A 22831-nucleotide genomic window follows, 5' to 3' on the forward strand; every position below is an offset into this window, starting at 1 on the left:
ACTGAGCTCCGTCTCTGTTGATGTGCTGATAATTGCTGTTCCTGGAGACCGCGCTGTTACTCATGCTCTTACCCAATCTGCAGGAATTCGCTGCAGCAGTATGTCTTACTCTCGCAGTTATTTATGGGTATTTCAGCTCAGACCTACGTCGTTGTCTTCCAGATAATCTCGTTGCATGACGTCATGGCATGAAGGATGGGATGTACAGAAAAGAAAGTGGCTTGTTTTGTTGAGAGCTCTCACTATACGTGAGTGGACCTCACTAATCACATTTCGGCCTGGATGCTAATAATGAAGTGCTGGGGTAGGATCCCTCCAACTAGAATTGACTCCTCTATTGATCTGTCCCTTGAGGCGGCCAAACAGGGAGCCACAAAATATCCTGATTTACAACCTAATTACACTAAGAGGCTCTCAACTCAGGATTTCAAGTCCGTATCCTCATTTTTGCCCTTCACATCAGTGTCCAAAAGAGTACAAGTTGTTTGGAGCTGGTCACAAATGCCTTTTAATGATGATAAGAAAGCTTAAAAAATATAAATATCGACCTGTTGTGCTTTCATTTTAAACTTGTTCCATCACCCTAATGCACCCGTGCACCATCATCAGTGAGAAATAATAGTAAATAACACTGCAAATACCACTTGGGCCTGGTTGGATGTTGTCAGCATCAGCCAGCAGCTTGGTTTGTATGTGCAGAGCTCATTACTGGGCCAGAGGCTTAATTATTCCCGGGGTGTTTTCCTTCAGGCTCTCGGCCCCTGTGGGGTGGGCCTCATGCCAGCATTGCTAGGTCTTGTTTGTGTGGCGGTATGGATTGACCCTCGGCCACAGTCCGGAGCCCAGGACTGGCCCACATCCTGTTGTAAACATCTCCGACATCATACAGCTGCATGGGTTCCTGTGTGTGTACATAGACATGTAGTTATGGTAATACGCCAGACCGCAGATCAAAACAGGACATCTGCATTGGAACGGGCTATTCTGGACATGATCGACTCGCTTTATGAGTCTGCCAACTCCATTCAGAGTGGCTTGATTCATTAATCTGCAGATGCCTTGCTGTGTACTTTAATTTACACAGCTGTTGTTCAGTGAAGGCTATTTTTTTTTATTGTTTATAACGCTGAAACAATCAGCTGATTAAGTGATTAGCGAATCAACAGAAAATTAATTGCCAACTACTTTGATAAGCTTTTAAGCTTTGAAGTAATTTATTCAGCAAACATACCAAACATTTACTGGTTCCAGCTTCTCAAATGTGAGGAATTGCCATCGTCTTACATTTACTTGTGTGTGTGTTTCAATATTCAATATTCAGTTCAATATTTCTGACCCTATTAGGAGGGGCGTGGTCATTTAATACACACAAACAAACAAAACATATATATTACATATTACAGAGGTCTGGCTAAAGAAACTTGACCCACAGACATATTGAGCTGCATCTCAACCTAAAGATCCTCTATCCCCCCTAAAAAAAAAAGAAAAAATGGGTCACTGATAAAGAGTGCTGGCTTAAAAGAGGTAAGCTCTTTGAGAATGTGAGATGGTGACCTTTGACCTCTCAGGGGTGAGCTGAGGTGGTTCTCACTCGCATGTTGGCCATGATGATGGAGTGGAATAAAGCTAATGGATAAAGAATGTGTTTTACCTTAAAACATTGCACCGCAAACTGTCCAGTATTTGTATTGAAGCCTTTTTTTGAATTTTTTACTGTATGAACCTTTGGGAGATGGCACAGAAAAAGAAACAAGAAACAAACCCATATAGAGTAAGCTGCGTTGTGTACGTGGTATTATTCACACGCGTCCGTGGCTGCATCTGAGTGTGTGTGTGGCGGCCCAACAGGACTGAATGTAAATCCTGTGACATTTATCCTCTCCGTGTTACGGCTGAGCCATTAAGCAGCTGATAATCACTTTGTGTGTGTTCCCTATATCCCTCTCTCCATCGCTAACGCCCCCCCCCCCCCTCTTTTTCCCTCTCCGCTCCAGGTTCAACATGCCTCACGATGACAACCCAAAGTGTCGGGAGCCGGGCATGAAGCACCAGTATCATGTCATGGCTCCCACCCTCAACTATGACACCAATCCCTGGTCCTGGTCCAAGTGCAGCCGCAAATACATCACAGAGTTTCTAGAGTAGGTACCAGCTTTCCCTAAGTTGGCACACGATGTATCATCAAAACAAATATTTCTCCGCCGATCTCATATTATCACGTCCACATTTTTAGTTCGCCATCAACTTTCACTTGTTGTGACGTTGCCGGCTAAACAAACTGCTGCAACATCTCCTGCGGTGCTCTGTCGGCAGGTCGGCGCAATGTAAACTGTGTGGGCTTGTTATTTTCTGGTGTTGAAAGAGTATTTCCTGTTTGAATCCGGGGGTCTTCTTCGGCTGACCTGAGCAATGGATCTCTCGCAGACCCCCAGCTGTCGCCAGACTCAGACAGAGCCGTGCTCTCAAGATGCCGGGCAAACAGTGATCTATAGTCACTGGCCTGCTTTCCACACCAAAACCTGTAGCATGGGGCAACGACTCATTCAGCAATTCCTAACCTGCGCTGTGGCCACTGGTCCCGGTGAAAGGCTTCCCTTTAAGATGGGAAATGTCAGTTATAATTATATCTTCCCAGGACATGACCCTTCACTCTTTGCCTCCTTTCCTCTGTTAATTGTGGAGGCCTTCACAAAGGACGGCCTTGTTGACCAGTTGCATCTCGAGAGGCGACGCCTCGTATGGAGTTTTAAGGTTGTGTTTCACAGCGTTTCCAGCCAACGATGACCTCAACATCGAGTGGTCGGAAACATTCTCTGTCTTATTCAGTCCGGTCCATGACAGCTGTGTTTCTCGTTGCAAATTACTGCAGGAAACCAGTGCGGCGTGACTATAAAATGCATTTGTGATCAACTTCATATGGGGTATATAACAAACAATGCAGGTATGAAGAGAGCATCTCAGTGTGGGAGCCACAGCGGTGGGAAAGGCCCACGAGGGCGTCATCCAAGTGCTTTTGAAATCCGTCTCCAGCCGACAATGAGGAGCATTGATTCAAAGTACTACTCCTGCAAGCGCTGCTCCTGCTCGGTGGGCTGCTCTGGTCAAGTACGTCAGTGTTTTGACTGCCCATTCTCCCTGAAGAGCAAATTCAATCTGCACCACTCTGCTACCAGTTTAAAAAATGAAAGGCCGCGCCGGCTCTCCAACGTCCCCCGTTCAAAAGAATTCCCCTCCTCCTCCCCCTTATCCTACTGTTTCTGTAATAATGTGCACTGAACTCCTGCACCTGAGCGCTGATGAAAAGCATCCTGCTGTTATTATGCGTCGACATAAAGCAAGCATTCATTCCTTCTTTTATGGATCCGTGTGATTTAAGGCTCAAAATCCAAATTTAAAACTAAAATGCATAACTTTTGGCAGTTGCCACCCACTAATTATTGTGTTGGCTGGGTGTTAAACACCACATAATCAGTAGTAGTGGGCAAGCCCTATCATTTTCCATTACACACCTCAAAAATTAGCCAAACTGCTCTCGCAACTCTTAAGAACTTCCATGTGAAGTCAATTTTAAATAGTTGATCTGTCATTATCTTCAGGGGACGCAGTACAAGTGAATAGGGTAAAAAAAAGAAAAAGAACTAATAGATGTTGCCATGAAACTTCCACAGGGGATTACTTACATGAACACAATTTGAATATGCAAGCGAGGCAGGTTTTTACAGAGGGAAGTTCGGGAATCTCTTTTTTCTCACTACATAAATCAGAAAATACTGTCAACAGCCATACACAATACATGTTGGCTATGTTTTTGTGAATAAACCGTTATAGTTACATAAATCACAGTAACAGATTGTGCTACTGGCGTGGAGGTTTCAGGGTAATTAATGTATCTACAATATATCACCAAACGACCTCCCCGGTTAGTTCATTACTCACATTGACACAATACTTATTTTGTATTCCAAGTTTTCTGAAATGTTATATTTAAATATGCAAATGAGGCAATATCTAAAAGGCAACTTTTTGTACATTTCGGATAGATCTACAGACGCCAATGTAGTAAAATAAACACCTGAATGTGTCTGTAGGGTGTTTTCTTTCCACTAGTCTGAGAGAACAACCAGACAAAGAAAGCAAAAATATCCCTAAATCTCAAAATGCATGATGAAACAATATTTTTGCTGACAGTGTCTCGTCTTAATAAAATCAAGATGGATCTTTATTTTCAGTATGTTGCTGCAAATCCAACTAAATCTCTGTCATTATATTGTCCATATTGTCCTGCGCTATAATCTCTACACGCTGTCAGAGACAAAACTCCAACATGACCGCACTGCTGCAGTTTTCTTGACGCTGTTTGATCAAACCCTCTACAGTGATGCTCTGTGTCATTCCCTCTCCAAAAAACATCAATTTGACATTTGAGTAGTCTTCTTGCACTGTCTTGCGGAAGGAAACCCAGTATGGTGTGCATGGGAACTATTATTGTTTAGGCTCTTACAACCAGCGCACAACAGCCAGCTAACAGTCATCTTATAAATAAACTTACTTTCAAGTCCCCCCAATGGCTGCCAGGTGTGCAATCTCCTCTGATGCCAGAGAGGAATTGCTTCGCTATCTCACATCCAAATGCCCAATATTCTTCTTTTCTTTTCTTTTCTTGTTGAAAGTATACATTTCATTTAAAAAATGACCACGTTGACCCCCTTCTCCCATCTCTGTGTCTGTCTGTCTTGGTCTTAATAATCATTCCATTAGGTTCCCGGACACAGATTAGACAGATGACCAACTGCTGAAAGATGCTGTAATATGGGAATGTCAGTCTGACTCCTTGACAGGCGGCTCCATGCTTTTCATTCACAGTCTCCTCCACTGTACTTTTATTCTTCTCATGCGATCACTCCCCTGACACCCAGCGCTGTTTGCTGCACTTTACGACATTACTGCTGGAAATAAAAGGGGAAAGAAACAAGTGACTGTAACTTGGGATAATCCTGTGTAATTATTGGCCTGTCATATCAGCTGGCGTTGCATGGAGCAGGTGTTTTTCGAAGCTCCGTCCCGGATTACATTTGCCAGCGCGCTGCAGACATGTTGTGTAATTGCACATCTATACGCGTCTCATCAGCCAGTTTCCTTTCTCAAAAGTAAACAAGAGATCCTTTGAGCCTCGGCTCGCTCTGCTAACATGTTTGCCTTGTGCCTTTTCACGACCGTGAAGGCTGATGGTTTTATGTGCAGCACGTCGGCGCATACATTCAGTCCAGCTGTGCTTTTGTTGTCTCTGTTACTGTGTCGTGGCTCAGGGTGTGGCACTGTGCAGTCTGTCATTATGCTGCAATGCCGGCGCTGGCACCGATTTATGTAACTTCATCAGGTGCTTTAGGATTACAAATTCTCTTTTTTTTTTCCTTCTTCAGCACAGAAAAATACGGTCGGCCTCCAGAACCTTTTCAATCTGTATCAAAATGCAGTTTTATTCAGTCTGTGGCGCCGTACTCCAGTTTCATAGTGACAGCATTTACTAACAGGCTATTGAGGGGAAGTGATATCAGTCGCTCTGTTGGGTAACTTTACAGACCACCCACAGGGGAAAACGCATCCCAGGATGATCGCCAACTAAAGACAAGGAAAGGTTGACTTTGCCCCCTTATGAAAGAGATGACACATGTTGATACTTTTTGGGCTCGGAAAATGCTAGATTAACCTGAAAATGTTCCCGCTCTGTGTGTGTGTGTGTGTGTGTGTGTGTGTGTGTGTGTGTGTGTGTGTGTGTGTGTGTGTAAATGTGTGCAATTGTCTGTCTGTGCACACACTTGTATGATTCAGTTTTTTTCTTTTTTTAAAAAAATCTACTTTAAACGCATTCTTTTGTCTTTTAGCACTGGCTATGGGGAATGCCTCCTTGATGAGCCCGTGGGCAGGACGTACGAGCTGCCCAGCCTCCTCCCTGGTCAAATCTACAATGCCAACAGACAGTGTGAACTGATGTTTGGACCCGGTTCCCAAATTTGCCCTTACATGGTAAGTTGGCTTGCTATCAAAGCAAGCGAAACCACACTAAAAAAGTGAAGAATTAAGACTTCAGGTGGAAGTAGATCTAAGACGGTTGTCGTCGACTCCGAGATACAAGAGAACCCTCAGACTTGTGATCAGAGGAGTTGTCCATGAAGGCCAACAGATAGGAAACTGTAGTCATTTAATCGCATTTAGTTTGTATCACTCTTAATTGTAATATTCAGTGGACTAATTAAATCTGCCACGCAGAATGTATGGCATGCATTTTCTCACGGTCAAAGAGGCAGATTAACTCTGCCTATTGTTGATTGCACAGCCACGAAATAAAACCCGCTACTGGGCCATTTAAAATGCATCTGGCACACGTCTGGAAGGCAATAAAGCACAAAAGAAAATGTCACTTCATGGCTACTTAAACGGAAGAAACCAACAACCATATTTAATTCTGCTTTTGTCAATCAAAGTTTGTGTTCTTACATTATTAGACTTTTTTTTTCTTCTTTTTTTTTCACTATTCAGGCAAAATGATTAGGATAGGATATACACTTTATTCATTCCCAAGGGAAAAATGTGGTGGTGGCAGCCGCAATCAAGTTACATATAAGACATTTAAGATTTAATGCAAAGTATATGAAGTTTCTAAATAAATAAATAGTATAGTACTAATTGATTGTGCACATTTTTTCCCCCACAGAAACAATGCAAGAGGCTCTGGTGTACCAGCGCGGAGGGGGACCATAAAGGATGCCGCACACAGCACATGCCACTGGCTGATGGGACTGATTGTGGAAATGGAATGGTAAGTCGGTCCACATGTGGATCCGCGTTGCTTGAGAAACAGATTTCCTATATTAACACATTTTATGACACTTGTGGCGCCGCATTCGATGTTCCAGGCCTGTCGGTTTTGTCGGTATCGGCGTAGGTCTCAGTACAGCTGCACGGCTGCGCCTCTGCTGAACTCCAACGTCTCCTTAACTCACACCTAAATCCTCCATGTCTTCATGCTGGATGATGAATTGCATCCCGCAAGAATTCCCATTGTTGTGGGGTAGTCTGCCATTTGATTGACACACTTAATGATTCTGAAGCAGTAAAGCCCACCCATCTAGTTTTTGAAGTTAAGTCAAAATAAGAAAACACATGATGAATTGTTTGCAGCTACCGTGAAACCAGATTTTTGTTTTTGCTTCAAACACATCATATGGATCAGTTTTTTAATTTATGCTTGGGATCCCCATATTTCAACACTAAATGTATTGCATCTGTCTGTGTCCCTCCGCCTCACTCCAGTTAAGACTAAATGGATCGCAGACACAAGTCAAGCCTCCCGTGCAGGGCTGCTTGGAATTCTGATGCCTTCACCCTCTAGTTCACTTCCTCGAGCAAGAAAAAGGAATAATTTATCATGCATTACTTTCCTGCCTGCATTCAGGTTGCAGAAACCCATGTAAATGTAGTCAGGTGATGGCCCTAGTTAGAAACTCGAAGCTTTACCCTCTGTGTTGTTACGGGGCCCCAACCCCCATTAGCCTTCATGTTCTCCTCGCTCTGGGATGCTATGCTAATTAGAGCTGAGACGGCGGGTCAGTCACTGAGGATACACGGAAAGAAGGACTGCAGGGGAGGGGGGGGGGGGCGGAAAGAGAAAGAGAGAGAGAAAAAAAAGGGAAGGAAAGGAAAGAGAGAGAGAGAGAGAGAGAGCCTTGAGAGGGAAAGGTGAAGACGTGGGCCCTTTGAAAGAGGATGCCACCCGCCGTTCACAGTTGAGTCACCTTGTTGTGAACCCATGACCCTAAAACCTCTTAAAAAGGCGGGTGAGTGGGTCAGTGGTCAGGCCGTAACAGAGCCCTGGCTGAGGCCAGCCAGGGCTCTCACAAAAGACCTCACATCAGTGATTCTGCAGTGCAGGAGGAAGAGGAGGAGGAGGAGGAGAGTGAGGAGGTCGTACAGGGGGATGTGAATTTGGTTTAGCATTCAGAACATGCATTTGAGAAGGAGAAAAAGAAAGGAGGGTTCTCTACTCTCCTTAACCTTCTGCCCCCCCCCCCCCAGGAGTCTTTTGCAATGTGGGCCGATGCAAGTCTTATATCGCTTATATCCTTTCATCTGGCTCCATCTCCCTCCTCACCATGTTAGGTCCTGGATCAGCCACGTCTAGCGAAGGGAAGAGGTTAACGGGGGATAGCTAACATCTTAATCCAACTACAACAACCAGGCTAAACTGTAATGGCCCTGGGATCGCAGCTCCCACACTGCTCTCAGCCCGTATGTGGGAGAAACACTCGAGCAGACATGCGGATGGTTTACTCACACCGAGTGCTTTGCTTTTATAAGCGGCAAACCCTTAACCCAATTTGAGCTGACTTAGCTGGATTGAAATAGATGTCTCGTCTTTTTTGGAGCCCTGTAAACATTGATTAGGTTGTTTGAAGGTTCAAAGAGACCCGGACATTCAAAAAAGGTCTAAGTATTATTAAGTTACATATAACTACTTGTTATACGGACCTGCTTAACACTGAAATATAGTCATGTAAAGGCTGCAACAACACTTGCTTGTTACTTTTTAACTCCATTTAGATGCGTGTTATCTGTTGCCATCTAAACGTCTGTTGATCCCCAAATCCAATTGAAAAGTCAAGGGGATCGGAGGAGGGATCCTCAAAGCCATGAGGAATAATCCTCTGGGGACTGCGACTGTCTGTACAGACTTTCCTTTTAGTTCATCTAATTGTAGTTGTTGAGATCTGAACCAGATATGTGGAGCAACCAACACACAGACATGGATGTCCCTAAAGCCAGAACACCACAAAAAACATAATATGAGATCCTTAGTAGTGTTATTTGTGTATTTCAATTATTTTTTGGGACATTTTGTATATGACCAAATGCACAAACAGTTTTCCTTTATCTCTTTGTGTGTCTGAGCGGAGGCCCCACCTTTGTTTGTCGTGCTGAGGGCCCAGTTTCCTCGTCATGCAGGGGGCTGTTTGAAGTAGCGTGAGTTGAAAGAGATTGAGACCCTGCACCGACACTCAGCTGCCCACACAAGGGCTCTTTTATGTGGTATTGTGGTCTGCTGTGTTTGTGTGTGTGTGTGTGTGTGTGTGTGTGTGTGTGTGTGTGTGTGTGTGTGTGTGTGTGTGTGTGCGAGTATGTTCATGTGCCTCAAACGTCTGATAATCTACAAACCCATATAATTCTTCCTCACTCTCTTGCGTCACTGTTGCATTCATTGTTCTTTCTTTGTATCTCTCGGTGCCTCTCTGGCATTCTTGCGTTTCTTCGTCTCTTCTTCTCTTTTCCTAGACAACTTCGATGCACTGCCACGATCGCGCCTCTTCTGCTGACTCCTTTGCTCATTCCTTCTTCAAAGAAGTCATGAGGTCCAGGTCTGAGGCTTTACAGGGTCTTGGGTCGAGCTCCTGGCTCTGAGGTGTCTGCAGAACCCTGAGGGGGAATGTATGTAGGGGGGAGGGGGGGTGCCAGATCTGGAGGATTACAACTATGTATGGCCTCTATGGGGGGAAACCGAGCAGCAGGTATTGTCTTAGTAACCACAGCTCTTCTTTAAAGATCTCTTTGGAAGCCTATCATTAGACCGAAGGCCGCCATGTCATTCGAGCGCTTACGCGGGGGAAACGTCACCTCTGAAATGACCAAAAAAAAAGAGTCCGTTTTCTCAACGGCGAGCTGTCGTCACCTGTTGTGACAGCGTTGTCTGCCGAGAGTTTCTGTTCAGTTGGGTTACGAAACAACGTTGTGACCGCATCGGGTAATTGAGGTCAGTGCCCAAAAAGTGGGAGAAGAGGCACGTCCTCTGAATGAGGAGTGAAAAAAAGTTTGTTTGTATACAGCTTAGCTGAAATAGGGCAACGGGCACTGCAGGGTTCATGGGTAGTTTTCTCCCCCTCTGTTCCCTTCTCTTCTGACTCTCTCTGCTTCTCCACTTCTTTCCCTCTCTCTCTCTCTCTTCCCCGCTCCCTCTCCGTTGCTCAACGGGCCCTCTCACAGGGCGCCGGAGTGAGTAATGCGGTCACATGACCTTTGGCGGCGCGTCTGTCATCTGGCTCAGTGGGCCGTGCACTAACGAGGGCGTCCCATCACTTGTTGTCTATAAATACCGCCACCACCCTCCCTTCCCCTCCATCCTCTCTTCTCCTGCTCTTTCTCTCGTACCCCCCGCCCCCCCCTCGCCCGCCCACCCTTCCTTTTCGGTCCCTCTCACTCTTCAAAAGGATCCTGCGTCTGTGTGTGTCTTTGTGTTTTGATTGTGTGTGCATGCATGCATGTACTACTTTTGTGTGTGTGTGTGTGTGTGTTTGTTGCATTTATTTTCTTGCAGAATGATTTTTGAATGTTTAATTTAGGTCAGACATTTTATGTAAGTGTAGGCACACGCACAGTTGTGTCAGGGTGTGTGTGTGTGTGTGTGTGTGTAGATTAGGGGCGAGCCAGCATGGTCAATAAATGCCCGTCAAGCCAAAGCCGGGGTCCGCTTAGCCCCGATATCGACATCACCACCATTTCCCTGCGCTGCCTCTCGCCACATCGCTGCTCAGTGGGTGGCAGAGGGGAAAAAAAGCGGCGGCGGAGCTTGAATACACTGTGGTGTTTTGTTGCCAGAGTCCTTATTGTCCTCACGTGTGACCATTTTATTGTCACTTTGAATGAGACCTAGACTGAAAAGCTCCCTTGCCAACTTTTTAGTGAATACGTTGAAAAATGACAAACGTAATGTTTTAGATTTCATTCAACTCGCCGACTGCTCGCTGAGCTTTTCTTTACGCGTCAAAAAAAAAAAAAAAAAAGCTTCCCAGATTCTCTTAATAGGGGGCTTAATTGAGTGGTTAGTGTAAGTGAACAAATGGGATGTTGTTTTTGATTTCCAGAGCATTCCTCTGAAAAGAATGACGACCTGCTCTGGTTTCAGCCAATTAGAGTGAGATTGTGAGGTCTTGAAAAGTGAAGCCAGGGCAGAATGGAGTTTGTTGGCGGAGGCGGTGAGTGTTGGCTGGAACTCCCTGGCAGCCTGACAGACTTGTCGTATGATGCGGAGACGGGGTGTTTGTGTGCAAGTGTGTGTGTGTGTCTGTGTGTGTGTGCTGCCGAGTTTGGGATTGTGAGACTGGAATCAGTGTCGCTCTCTGCTAATCTCTGGATATTTGCAGGATGTTGCCACTTTGATTTGCCATCATCACGGATATTTCTGTGGATTTGGACGAACAAGAGGATTGTTGTTTTGGCATTCACGTGGAATTACTGGGTCCAGTAGCCAGTGAGTGAAGCTTTCTTTGCTGGCCGTGTTGAGGGAGAAAGATGTATTTGCACAATTATGGTGTGGTGTCAAAATGTGTTTCAAATGTATAATTGAAATCGAACTATTGCATGCAAGGTGACGTATTCAATACATATTGGCAGGAGTAAATAATTACACAATTCAAAACACACACAACATCTGACATATGTTCCCTATGAAGTCCTTATACCTGAAATGTTAGCAAACAATTGCCTTTTATCATATTGCGATATACTTTATATGATCCATATATCAATGTTGTGTTTACTGGTTATTTTGGCCAAGTGGTCAAAACAATTATATAAGTTTAAAAACACAACAATGAGCTAAAAAAAGGCTAAAAATCTCCATAGAGCAACATAGCTGGATGATACACATTTATTAAAACAGGTAATGCTGTTAATGTTAATATAACATGTATATTGATAAAGGCAAGTTCTAGCAGGTTACAAGAGGTAAGTAGTCTCAGCAGTTGTTCAGAGCTGTTGATAATGCAGGTGAATGGCATAAGGGGAGGGAAAGAGGATAGGAAACAAGAGAAGAGAGGTTGGCCGGGGTCACGGTTGCATCATGTCGTCTCTCTCACTCTCTCTAGCTCACCTTCCCCTCCCTCATGTCATGTCTCTTCCTCCTGTCTTCGCACCCTTTCAGCACAAAGGAAAAACTGGAACTAACAGGGAAACCATGCATGCCTTGGCTGGAAAATGTGTCTGTGTGTAGATCCAGTCTATAATAGGAGATGACATTTGACTTATTATAAGCAACACAAATAATTATTTACCACCGAATAGCTTCATGGCTCTCTGTAGCCTCTTACCGGCAGGTCAAGTTATTCAATTTGTGATAAAGCGTCATGGCTTATTGGAATTCGACGGCGGTGGTCCTCAGACGTTTCAGGTTTCTTGTCTGTCTTAATTAAGCATTGTGGAGTGGACCCATCAGAGACACAGACACAACCCCCCCCCCCACCCTCCTCCACCTCCCAACAGGCCAAGGCCAAAGTGAACTCCGAAACCAGAGACCATGAGAAAGACGCAACATGAAAGGTGAAGCCTTTTTGGAAACGGCCGTGTTAAAATGAAAGAGCGGGGGGCTTTTTAAATCAGTCCTCTGCCTTCTCATTCCTGCAGTGATGTATGGCTTGTGCTCAGAAATGAGGTGCTCCCTGCAACAGTTTCCTGGCAATTACAGGGCACTAACCTCCAAACCAGGCAGCTGAGGAGCTCAGAGCAGATGCTGCTGTCCTGAGATTCCCACTGTTGGGGTTAGTTCGCTGGTGACGACTCTCGTTGGCTGAGGTGGTGAAACTTTAGTTCGTGTGTCGGTGTGTGTTTTCAGAGCCAAGTGGCAAAAGCACAGCGTGAGTTCCTCTGGGTGCGTTATTTCTTGATCTATAAACAGTATGTGAGAAAAAACAAATGCGCGCGCCTTATGTACTGTATGTGTTTGCAGATACGCACGTGTCTCGGTATGAGCTGGTGAGTCAGCGTGTGTCTTTGTGAAATTCCTAATTTGAAACACGTGCTCGTCACAGCTGGACAGGTTTCTCTCACAAGACCTTCAAATGTCTCACCACATTCCCAATTGAGGGCAAATTTTGACAATCTTTCCAGGAGAGAGTCTGCCGCTGCCCTTAATGCTTGTTTGAGCTTTGCCTTCCACCTCAACGTTTTCCAAGGGTGTGTTTATGCACTTTGGAAAGAGAGGCTAATTGGAATTGAGCGTGGCCCCCAGATGCCTCCAGACTCTAAGCAATCACTCTCACACTTAATGCACATTCACAGGTACACACACACACACACACACAGACACACAGTCATGCGCATGCTCACATTCACACACACACACACACACACACACATACATCATCTCACACAGATGTTTTTTTTTTCCCCTTCCACTCCCCTTTTTCCTTCTTTCTTCTTTTCACCCACATCACCTTTTCAAGCCAAACAAAACGGTTGTAAACACAGGGTGCCAGCGGGGGGAGTGGAATGCCTCAGAGGCTTACACAGGCTTTGGTCCTCTCTGACAGACAGTCCGCCTTGTGTTTGACAGTTCCTCGGGTTCTGCCGCCTGGTTGCACTGTGGTGGTCCCTGCGTGGCCCTCGCAGGATGAGGGGGATGGGTGTCTGAGGTACAGGTATATATATATATATTTATATATATATATAAGGGCTGCTCAGGTCTCGGTTGACAGTCCTTAAGCCAGTGGTTCTCAAACTGTGGGGCGCCACCCTCTAGTGGGGCGCGGAGGTATTACAGGTGGGGCGCAGGGGGAGATGCAGATTCTTAAAAAAACAACAACATTTTTTTGTTTTGTTTTTTGTTTTAAGAATACTTTATTAATCCCACAGTGCGGGAATTATTCGCTGCATTTGCCCTATCCTTAGTAATTAAGGAGCTGTGTGCTGCTGTGAAGCACTGGGGCTTCAGTGTGTTGCTCAAGGACACTTCAACATGAAACTATGAAAACAGGGATCCAACCGGCTTCCTTGGTAACCTTTTTGCCAAATATTAGTTGTTGTTTTTTCGCACATATCTACCTTTTATTTGCATTGTTTTAACAAAAGTGATTGCACATGTTATTAGTTTTTGTCACATGGAGCAATCTGGTTTACTTGAGATTTCAATTTTCTTTAATCTATTAACTAAAAAAGCACGAATGGAGGAGTCTCAAAACGTTAAACCATTTTGTTCCCATGTTGTTGGGGCGGTGGGGCCCGAACATTTTGCTTCCTCCAAAGTGGGGCTCCAAAGTTTGAGAAGCACTGCCCTAAGCTAAGGAAGAGGGAAGGGGAAGCGCCAGCTATAACGGGAGAGACAATCTGTGTTAAGTCAAAGGAAAACTGCAGGATAAATGAATTCAAAGTATTTCTTTGACTATTCCATGAACTGTGATGGTTTAGCTCTTTGGTCTGGAGGAGGTTGCTCAAACCAATCCAGCACATCTTTTTGTGGCGTTTATCGCATTCCTTATAGTCTCTTGTATTTGAGTTTTCTTTCTAAATCCATTGTTTGCGCTCCAACAAAATGATCAGCGGCCTCATTTTGCATTTACAGTGGAATGAGAGAAGAAACTCAAACCTGGTCTGCATTATGTAACTGTTTGTGGCTTGTTTATCCAGACCCTACAGCTGTTAACACCTGTCCGTCGTTGTGCGCAGACTTTACAGTCCATTCATTAGAGCCGCAAATGTGTAAATGTGTAATGACTTTGTGCTTTTGCAGGTGTTCACCTAAGATAGTGGCTGCAAGTTGTGAATGTACGTATGCTGAAGCGGAAACTGGCCAGAATCAAAAATCGTCCAGGAGATGACTTTGATTAATATCCTCCCTGGTTTATTATCGCAATGATGAGAAGCCACGGTTCTGTTCTCAGGTCTCAAGAGTCTTTATTTATCTGGAGAAGGGGAATGAATATCTTGAAGTGGAGCGGGCCTATGGCCAGTGGAAATGATAGTAGTTACATTTCCCATCTGGAAAGAAGTGGCAATTGAACTAACAACTTGTGCATGAACCTCGCAGACCAAACTCTGGGAAAATGAGGTGTCCGCGGAGAACATCCTCCTCCCCGGGTTCTAGGTTTAAAAGCTTTGCATCTGAGGAGATAGACAGCCGAGCAGCAGAAGGCAGTTCCTGATTTCAAGCCAGTAATGAACTTTGTTCTTCTTGTTATCACAACTCTAGAGTTTCCTTATCATGGTGCCACTGCTCCCCGTGCCTTGTGTGCCCGGACGGCTGGCTACGTACCCAGACAGACGGCGTCTTGTCCTGCATTCTTTCAGTGAACAGGACCCTCGGATATCTTAGCCACTGAGAAGGGGATTTGGTTACACACAAAGGGAAATGGGCCTGCCGTGCTTTGCTTATGAAAGCAGTGTTAGCACTTCTTGGCAAAAGTTGGTTAGTGGGTTCACACTGTTTGATACCGGGCGCCTGATTTTCTATGTCAAAGTGGGTCTGCTATACTGTGTGAAAGATATTATGTCATTCTGCATTTACAACCCAAGCACAGCAATTGGTTTTCATTTTGATACGTGTCCTGGATGTTTTGTGTTGACACAAGTTCAATTCCACTGACTTCAGGCTTAGTTCCCCTTCATGAGCAACAGAGAGCCCATGTGGATAATAGTGTGCAAATAATAACATCATGTGATTTCTTTTTAGAAGAAAAGAACACCCCAAAAATAAATGCTAGATTTGGTTGACATGAAGGAAGTGTTCTCCCACATACTGTGCATTTCAGTTTGTGGTTTCTCTCATTGACACTTCCTTTCTTTCACTGCCTTCCACTCTCTCTTTCTGTCTGTATCCCTGCCGTTCCTTCCCTCTCCCATTTGTCTTTGGACAGCTGGAGGAGTTGGACGTCTTCCTCGAGGGTAAACAATAGCTGAATTAGGATTTCTTTCAAAAATATAGCTGGAGATCTAAACAGCGGATACAGAAAGAACAGATGAACACCACTCCCAGCTGTGCCTGCATTAATCCTGCACTTTGTGTTTGTCTTCAAGTCTTTTGGCAGTTTCAATCATTTTTGTGTGTGTGTGTGTGTGTTTCTGTTCAAATGCAGTACTGCAAACACGGGATGTGTGTCAACAAGGAGTTGGACCTGCAGCCAGTCCACGGGGAGTGGGGTCCCTGGGGGCCCTACAGTGTTTGCTCCAGGTCCTGTGGTGGAGGAACCCGGAGCAATGGCAGAGACTGCAACAAACCAGAGTAAGAAAGGATCCGGCAGTGATGACAATCAAACCCATAACAGCCTGTTGATGTGTGCTCAAACCAGTAAGAGAAGCAGTAAAAAACAAAAACAGCAGTCATGTCTGAATAAGAGTTGTAAACAAGCTAAAGTGAGTTTAAAACCTGCATGTCAGATTCATTTCACCAAGTTTCCTAAATGTGAACTTAAGCGTAAGCAGTGTGGGTTTGAAGTGATAAGGAGCAGTCAAACAAGAACAAACACCTTCTTTGAGTTGAAAATAAGTGCCGCGCTCTCGCGTTCTGTCTCGTCTCACTCTAGGCCCCGAAACGGCGGGAAGTTCTGCGTCGGTCGCAGGATGAAGTTCCGCTCCTGCAACACGGAGCCGTGTCCGCGAGGACAGAAAGATTTCCGCGAAGAGCAGTGCTCTCAGTTCGACGGCAAGCACTTCAACATCAACGGTCTACCTCCCACCGTCCGCTGGGTCCCCAAGTACAGTGGCAGTGAGTACGCCAATGTAATCCCGAAGCGTGCAATTTGGACGCTTTGCGGTAACCTGAGCTGCGACATCAAAGACGGATACTATATACATCCAACTTGTACACTGTAGTTAGAAGCTAGTGATACAGTATGTTTGGTGCATTTAACTAAAACGCTGCACACCACATCGCGTGTGGGAGGGATGTGAAGGCCGATGCAAGCAAGATCGTGATATCTACGCATCTGCTGCTTTTGAATTTAATTCAGTTCTGATGCAAATGGGGAGAAGATGGAATGGGAGGACGTGCAAGTTCGAGTATATCTGTAGGTGTGGACTTTCTTTGGCGTACCTCGCAAACCCACGTTAAGAGCTGCAAGGGTGGAGTCTTTAGTTGATACAAACAGCAACATTAAAGCAACACGCAGCTTCCACATGAACCTCCTGGAAGTTTTCCTTCCTCCAGCCAAATCTCATTCTTCTCCGAGATGGCCCGCTCGGCTCCACGAGATTACCATCTGGCAGAGATCACCCTGTCTAATTTACAGCAAGTGACTCATTTTTTTGTAATTGATGCTACACAAGCAAACAGGCCAAGCCCCAGAGCCATTTTTGCTGTCAGATACAAAGTGATTCTTCCAAACAATGGATACAAATTTGGCAATTCGAGCAAGTGTCTTCTGGACTTCACAAAAGTGTAAATAGGTATAGGGTCAAAAAATGTGTTGCGTTTCATCAGCACGTGCAAGTCATCGTGAGGCTTTTCCCCTCTTGTTATTGTTCAGGATTTTTATTTTGTGAATCTCATTAGCCGTAGTCAAACGTGCTCCATAGTTTGTTTTCTTTCTCCACGCAGTACTGATGAAGGATCGCTGTAAGCTCTTCTGCCGGGTCGCTGGGACCATGGCGTACTATCAGCTGAAGGACCGCGTCACCGACGGCACGCCATGTGGGCCAGATACTTACGACATCTGTGTTCAAGGCCTCTGCAGGGTATAGTGAACCTATGCGCGCACACACACACACACAAGGTTCAACATCCATCAAAGTCATTTCAGCTTCATTTTTCAGGCTCTCATAATATGTTAGCCCAGTCATACTTACACACGAATCACATTTTGTAATAAATGGAAAGGACGACGCTTGGGTTCACGATCAAACAAATCATTTTAAGCGCGGTCTACGTAAAATCACAAATCTTCTCCCCGTCCGTGCTTCTTCAGCAAGCAGGCTGCGACCACGTTCTCAACTCGAAGGCCAGGAATGACAAGTGCGGCGTGTGCGGCGGGGACAACTCCTCGTGTAAAACCCAGTCGGGGACCTTCAACGATGCTCAGTATGGTAAGTCGCACCGCTCAGATTACATGTGCGATACACTTATAGCTGACTATTTTAAAAAAGAAAAAAAAAAGGTGTCGCTATTAAACATACTGTATGTCAGCAGCAAGAGAGCTGAGAAAGACTTCAGTTCCATGTGGCTGCAACGCATATTGGGCGCTGATGTCATGTCTGGTTATGTTTAAAGATATTAGGATGGATTTTCAGCTACAGTACATGCTTCAGCCAGATCTGGAAAAAAATGCGAAACAGCAATCTTCCACAGTGCTTTTGAAAATTGATTAACACAGCGCTATCACTCTCTCAGGCCTTCAGATAGCGAACACAAACTCCCCTTTGAACTGTTCTGCATAATGCGGTGCCTCAGCATGGGCCAACTGCTGATTGCATCCAATCTTTTCTCTTTTTTTTTTCGGGTCTGGGCAGCAAAACAGCAGAAGAATTAACATAAAAGCCCTGGGTGTGGCTTCCATCATGTTTACTCATACGCATTTGTTTGGCACTGAGTTTTTGAGCATCTCTATCCATCTGCTTTCTGTGTGCGCTCGGTGAGCTGTTGGGGGGGGTACGGGGTTTAGGGATTGTATTGAACCGAACCCAGCACTGAGCTCAGCCCTGGCAATGTGGCTTGACCTGAAGAAAGAGAGCACGAGCGAGAGTGCAGCCCAGGCAGCATATCCCTCTGCTCCTGGGTCTAGGCCTGTAGGCCTGTCTTTCACCCTTTTGTTGGGGGAGAGGATGGGAGGAGGGTATAGTCAAAGTTAATTCACATCTTCATTAAGTAAATTGCAAGTTTCTGAATTGATTAATTGCACATACGAGGAATTTGAAAATGGTGCATAACAATAAACATAGAATAAAACAATAGGACAATACAAATAGAATAAAAACAATAAACATGCAACAATTGATACATATTGTAAAAAAAATGAACAGATAACAGTCCTTCAAAAGAAATATAACTTTTAAAAATATTGTTGACCATTAAATTGACACAGCATATTGATATATTCCGTATGTTCACACGTCTTCATGGGATTTCTGTAGTCTTTTCTCCCCTAGTATTTTAGCACATACAAACCTGCTTGCTCGGTCTCTTTCCATCTTTACAGATTGTCAGGTTTCAAATAATGAAGACTTAAAGCCGGACCTGAGACGTACAAGTGGATTGCTACGGGCTTAGCGTCTATATTTTCAGTTTTCTTCACTCCATGCTAAAGCAATGAGAGCTTTTTAATGGAAACCAAAAAAAACTAACGTGTATGTTAAATGTTTCAGAGTGGAAAACATGCTAATCTAATCACAGCCAATGCAAAGCAAGCAGATGTTTGTCATCAACCCACTCCGTTCTGTCTGACATCTTGCATCAGGGTGAGCTTGTGACGCCTTCTAATTCTGCCCTGCAGGCTATTAATGCATCATCTTCTTTATAGCTCATGGAAGAAAGAGGGAAGCATGTTTGAGGTAAACCCCAGCGTTCCCTAACTTCAGTTTCTTTTCCCCAGGGTGCTGTGTTTACTGTTCATCCCTGGTGCACCCTGTGGTGGCAGAGGCTTGTGTGTGTGTGTGTGTGTGTGTGTGTGTGTGTGTGTGTGTGTGGTCATGTATTAAGCTGGGGGATCTCGGAGACCTCAGATGGCTTGTGGATAGCATGTTTCCTCGAAGGGGGGGCCTCGTTTGCGGTTTTCTGAAGTTCATACTCCCTTGTATTTTTAACGAGCTTATCCTGTCCCCAGTGTTTAGGGAGGGAATTTGACATGACACACAAAACAGTAACAGTAAGTTGTGTAGAGATGTTTTGGGTTGTGGTGAAAATGGTTCATTGTGAAGGAATATTGGAGCATAGTAGTAGACGCAGTAACTTTCTGTACAGTCTTTCAGTCATGGTTTAACTTTACATGGCTTGTGATGACTATACCAGTGTCTGTCTGCGTGCGGGTGTGTGTGTGTGTGTGTGTGTGTGTGTATTTGTGTGTGAGAAGATTTACATGGCTGATGAGAGGTAGATATGTAAACCAAGTGCTGCCCCCGAGTGGCTCAAGGTGTCAGGCTAACCATCATGTCACACCAACACACACCTTTCCTCTCATGCCATTCAGTTGTTTTTTTTTTAAAGTAAATAGTTGGAAGGCCAAGTTCTCAAGCTGAAATATCATAGTGAAAGAACCAAGTGAATATTGATAGTCTCCAACTGTATGTAACATCCATTAATACACCCGTGGAAATCTAATCTTTTAATGGATTATATTATTTTTACCTACGGGCCAGAAGTACAACGTTGTGGTTGCATCCAAACAGCTGCTCATCAGCAGTACACTGCATTATGGACGACATTTTCTGCCCCTGTAATTCATAAAAGAATTTGTTCTCATGCATCTGAATAAATAGCAGTTAAAAAGTAACCGTCTTTGAGTTGTGTCTCATCCTACGAACAAGGTTACATTTGTTTTTTATCTTGAGATTATTAGAATGTGCAGCATCTGTAGCAACTACGCTGACAAGAGAACTGGTACTGCGAGACATCTTTTGATACTTGATGTGAGAATTTCTTGTCAGTAGCAAAATTGTACTTTATATTTCAAAACTTTACTTGCACATTCATGGGGTTTTTTCCCCCAGCAAAATCAAAACAATTTCAAAGTAAAAGAAGCTGAATTCATTAAATATTAAATGATGTCTAAACTGTAAAAAAAGAAAAAAACCACACGCTCGCTCTCCCTCGTGCTCACTCATTTTGTATGTTAGTTTATCATGGGACAACACGCCCGGTGTAGTAATTACAGGCCAAAGGTAGGTCCAAGGAATAATTACATATCATTTCACGGTCGGGCCTCTCAGACTAAAACAAGGCCTCCTGCAGGATATTTGAGAGGACTAGACCCTTTTTTGTTGTATTTTTCCAAGTGTGATATTTAAATCCCCAGTGGTTGAAACCGGACTTCCCTGACTGGGATTTGATGTAGCATAGTGAAGCGATTATGAAAACCAAGATGGGACCGCTCACTGCTGTTATTGTGGCTACTTGGTTCCATTTTGAGACTTCATACGATTTCTTGTAACTTTCTGCGCTCTCTTTTTCTACTTTTTCTTCTTCAGGTTACAACACAGTGGTGCGCATCCCAGCTGGAGCCACCAATATTGATATCAAACAGGTCAGCTACTCTGGAAAGTCAGAAGACGACAACTACCTCGGTGAGTGTGCCCGTGTGCGCCGTGTGCGTGTGTGTGTCAGCGTAACGGTGTGGTTTTAAGCAACACTGTATCGAATTGCAGGTTTTCTTGGGAGAATCAATCCAAAGTGGAAGCAGTCCAACCTAATAAGATGTATACATTACACCCGCTTCAGCTCTCATCTCATAGGTCAATGCCATTATCCCCTAACATGACCATAAACCACCCAGGCTTGGTGACCCAGAGCTGTAAAGGCAGCCTTTTAGTGAAGGAGGGTAAGGAAACGTGGGCCAAAAGTGTTGTCAAACTGTTTTCATAAAGGAAAGGAAAACTGTCACGTGCACCGAGTTTATATGGTGGAAACTGGGAGGGGCGTTGGTCCATCTGGTCATGGCAAAGAGGTTTGGTTGGGAAAGCAAATGGAGTGTCAGCCCCTGAGAAAGATAAATGAGGCAGCAATAGGTGCTAATTAGAGGCATGTGGAGCCTAGCCGCATGAAAGTGGATATAGGGGTATAGGGTTAGATGGACCCACCGGGCTCAGAGAGAGCGTGTGTGTGTGTGTGTGTGTGTGTGTGTGTGTGTGTGTGTGTGTGTGTGTGTGTGCGCGTGTGCGCGCGGGCTTGCACGTTAGAGAAAGAGAGAGAGAGCGAGATAGAGAGAGAGAGAAAGACAGACAGACAGACAGACAGACAGACAGACAGAAAGAGGGGGGGAAAAAGTGAGAAAATGAGTTTTGCCTATGTTGTCAGGGCGGGCGCCCATTTTCAGATGGTTCAAGTCAGGTTCAAGATGTTTTAAGTCAAATTGTCAGAAAACACATCTGGCCGGGCCTCGTTGCCATGCCGCTGTGAGAAGCTTGACTCCCGCAGCTGCTGAGTGCCACAACCACACATTGCGCGAGCGGTGCCTGTATTACACGTGGTCGGGATTTGCAACGCCTGGTTTTGCAACGACTCGTACAGTATGGAGACATTTTCTTGAGAAGGTGACCTTTAATAAGCAGCTCAATGTCCACCTGTTGGATTTGCCTATAATATAATATTGACCCTTTCTCAGGGAAAGTATCAAGGTTTGTCTAGCATTTGCTGTGGTCTCTCGAGCCATAGAACAAGTTGTAAGAGATGTTATAATCAAATAACCAAATGAAAGACAATTTTTTTCAGTTTTTCTGGCAGTGCACAGTGGCTCAAGACCTTTGTAATCCCACTCCGTCCTCCTCGCTGGTTTCTTTTCTTAATGTTGACCCATATGTATCAAAACACACAGGTATTCAGAACTGTATCTGGTAGTCTGCCCCCATGTCACATTAACTACTTTTCTCTCCACAGTTCAAGTAATAAGTAGTACATTTTTCTTGAAAATAGGCTTCAGAATAAGTGACTCCTCGGTCCCCACCAGGCTTGAGAAAACTTGAATATGTGCATGTATATTTAAGTTAATTTGGTGCTTTGTAACTCTCTGTCTGAACATTTTCTTTAAAGCATTGTTTTCTTGTTCCATTTCTGCAAAACATCAGTGATGACAACTACAGTCTATAGATCATTTACAAAAACCCACAGTCATCTTCGGGCTGAAGATAACTGGCATCCATCAATGTGCAGACTTTAACGTAAACAAAGTGGCTTACTCACATATATTGTTTCAGCATGCGCTTTCAGAACGCAAGAAGCTGCTTGTTAGAGAGAGAAATACAGAGAGAGAGAGAGTGGTCAGTGTTCATTTTGGCTTTATTTGCTCGTTTGCCAACTTTGAGCGTTCATCCAAGTGTTCCTGTGTGTTATTTGCGTGTGTATGTTCATGTACTTGTTTGTATTTGCACCCAG

General features: G+C 44.5%; 1 protein-coding gene across 1 annotated transcript in view; it reads left to right on the forward strand.

The window, feature by feature from the left end:
- Positions 1-22831, forward strand: part of LOC137803923 (A disintegrin and metalloproteinase with thrombospondin motifs 20) — a 76225-nt gene that overhangs the window by 19919 nt on the left and 33475 nt on the right. The window contains exons 9-16 of the mRNA XM_068602776.1: positions 1998-2144; positions 5886-6027; positions 6716-6820; positions 15894-16039; positions 16341-16522; positions 17354-17490; positions 17721-17838; positions 20932-21027. Of these exons, the coding sequence (XP_068458877.1) occupies positions 1998-2144; positions 5886-6027; positions 6716-6820; positions 15894-16039; positions 16341-16522; positions 17354-17490; positions 17721-17838; positions 20932-21027 (1073 nt within the window). The remainder of the gene's footprint in view (positions 1-1997; positions 2145-5885; positions 6028-6715; positions 6821-15893; positions 16040-16340; positions 16523-17353; positions 17491-17720; positions 17839-20931; positions 21028-22831) is intronic.

This window comes from Clinocottus analis, unplaced genomic scaffold (genome assembly GCF_023055335.1).
Source record: "Clinocottus analis isolate CAN_PGR_092001 unplaced genomic scaffold, fCliAna1.0.p SCAF_6, whole genome shotgun sequence".
Taxonomy (NCBI): Eukaryota; Metazoa; Chordata; class Actinopteri; order Perciformes; family Cottidae; genus Clinocottus; species Clinocottus analis.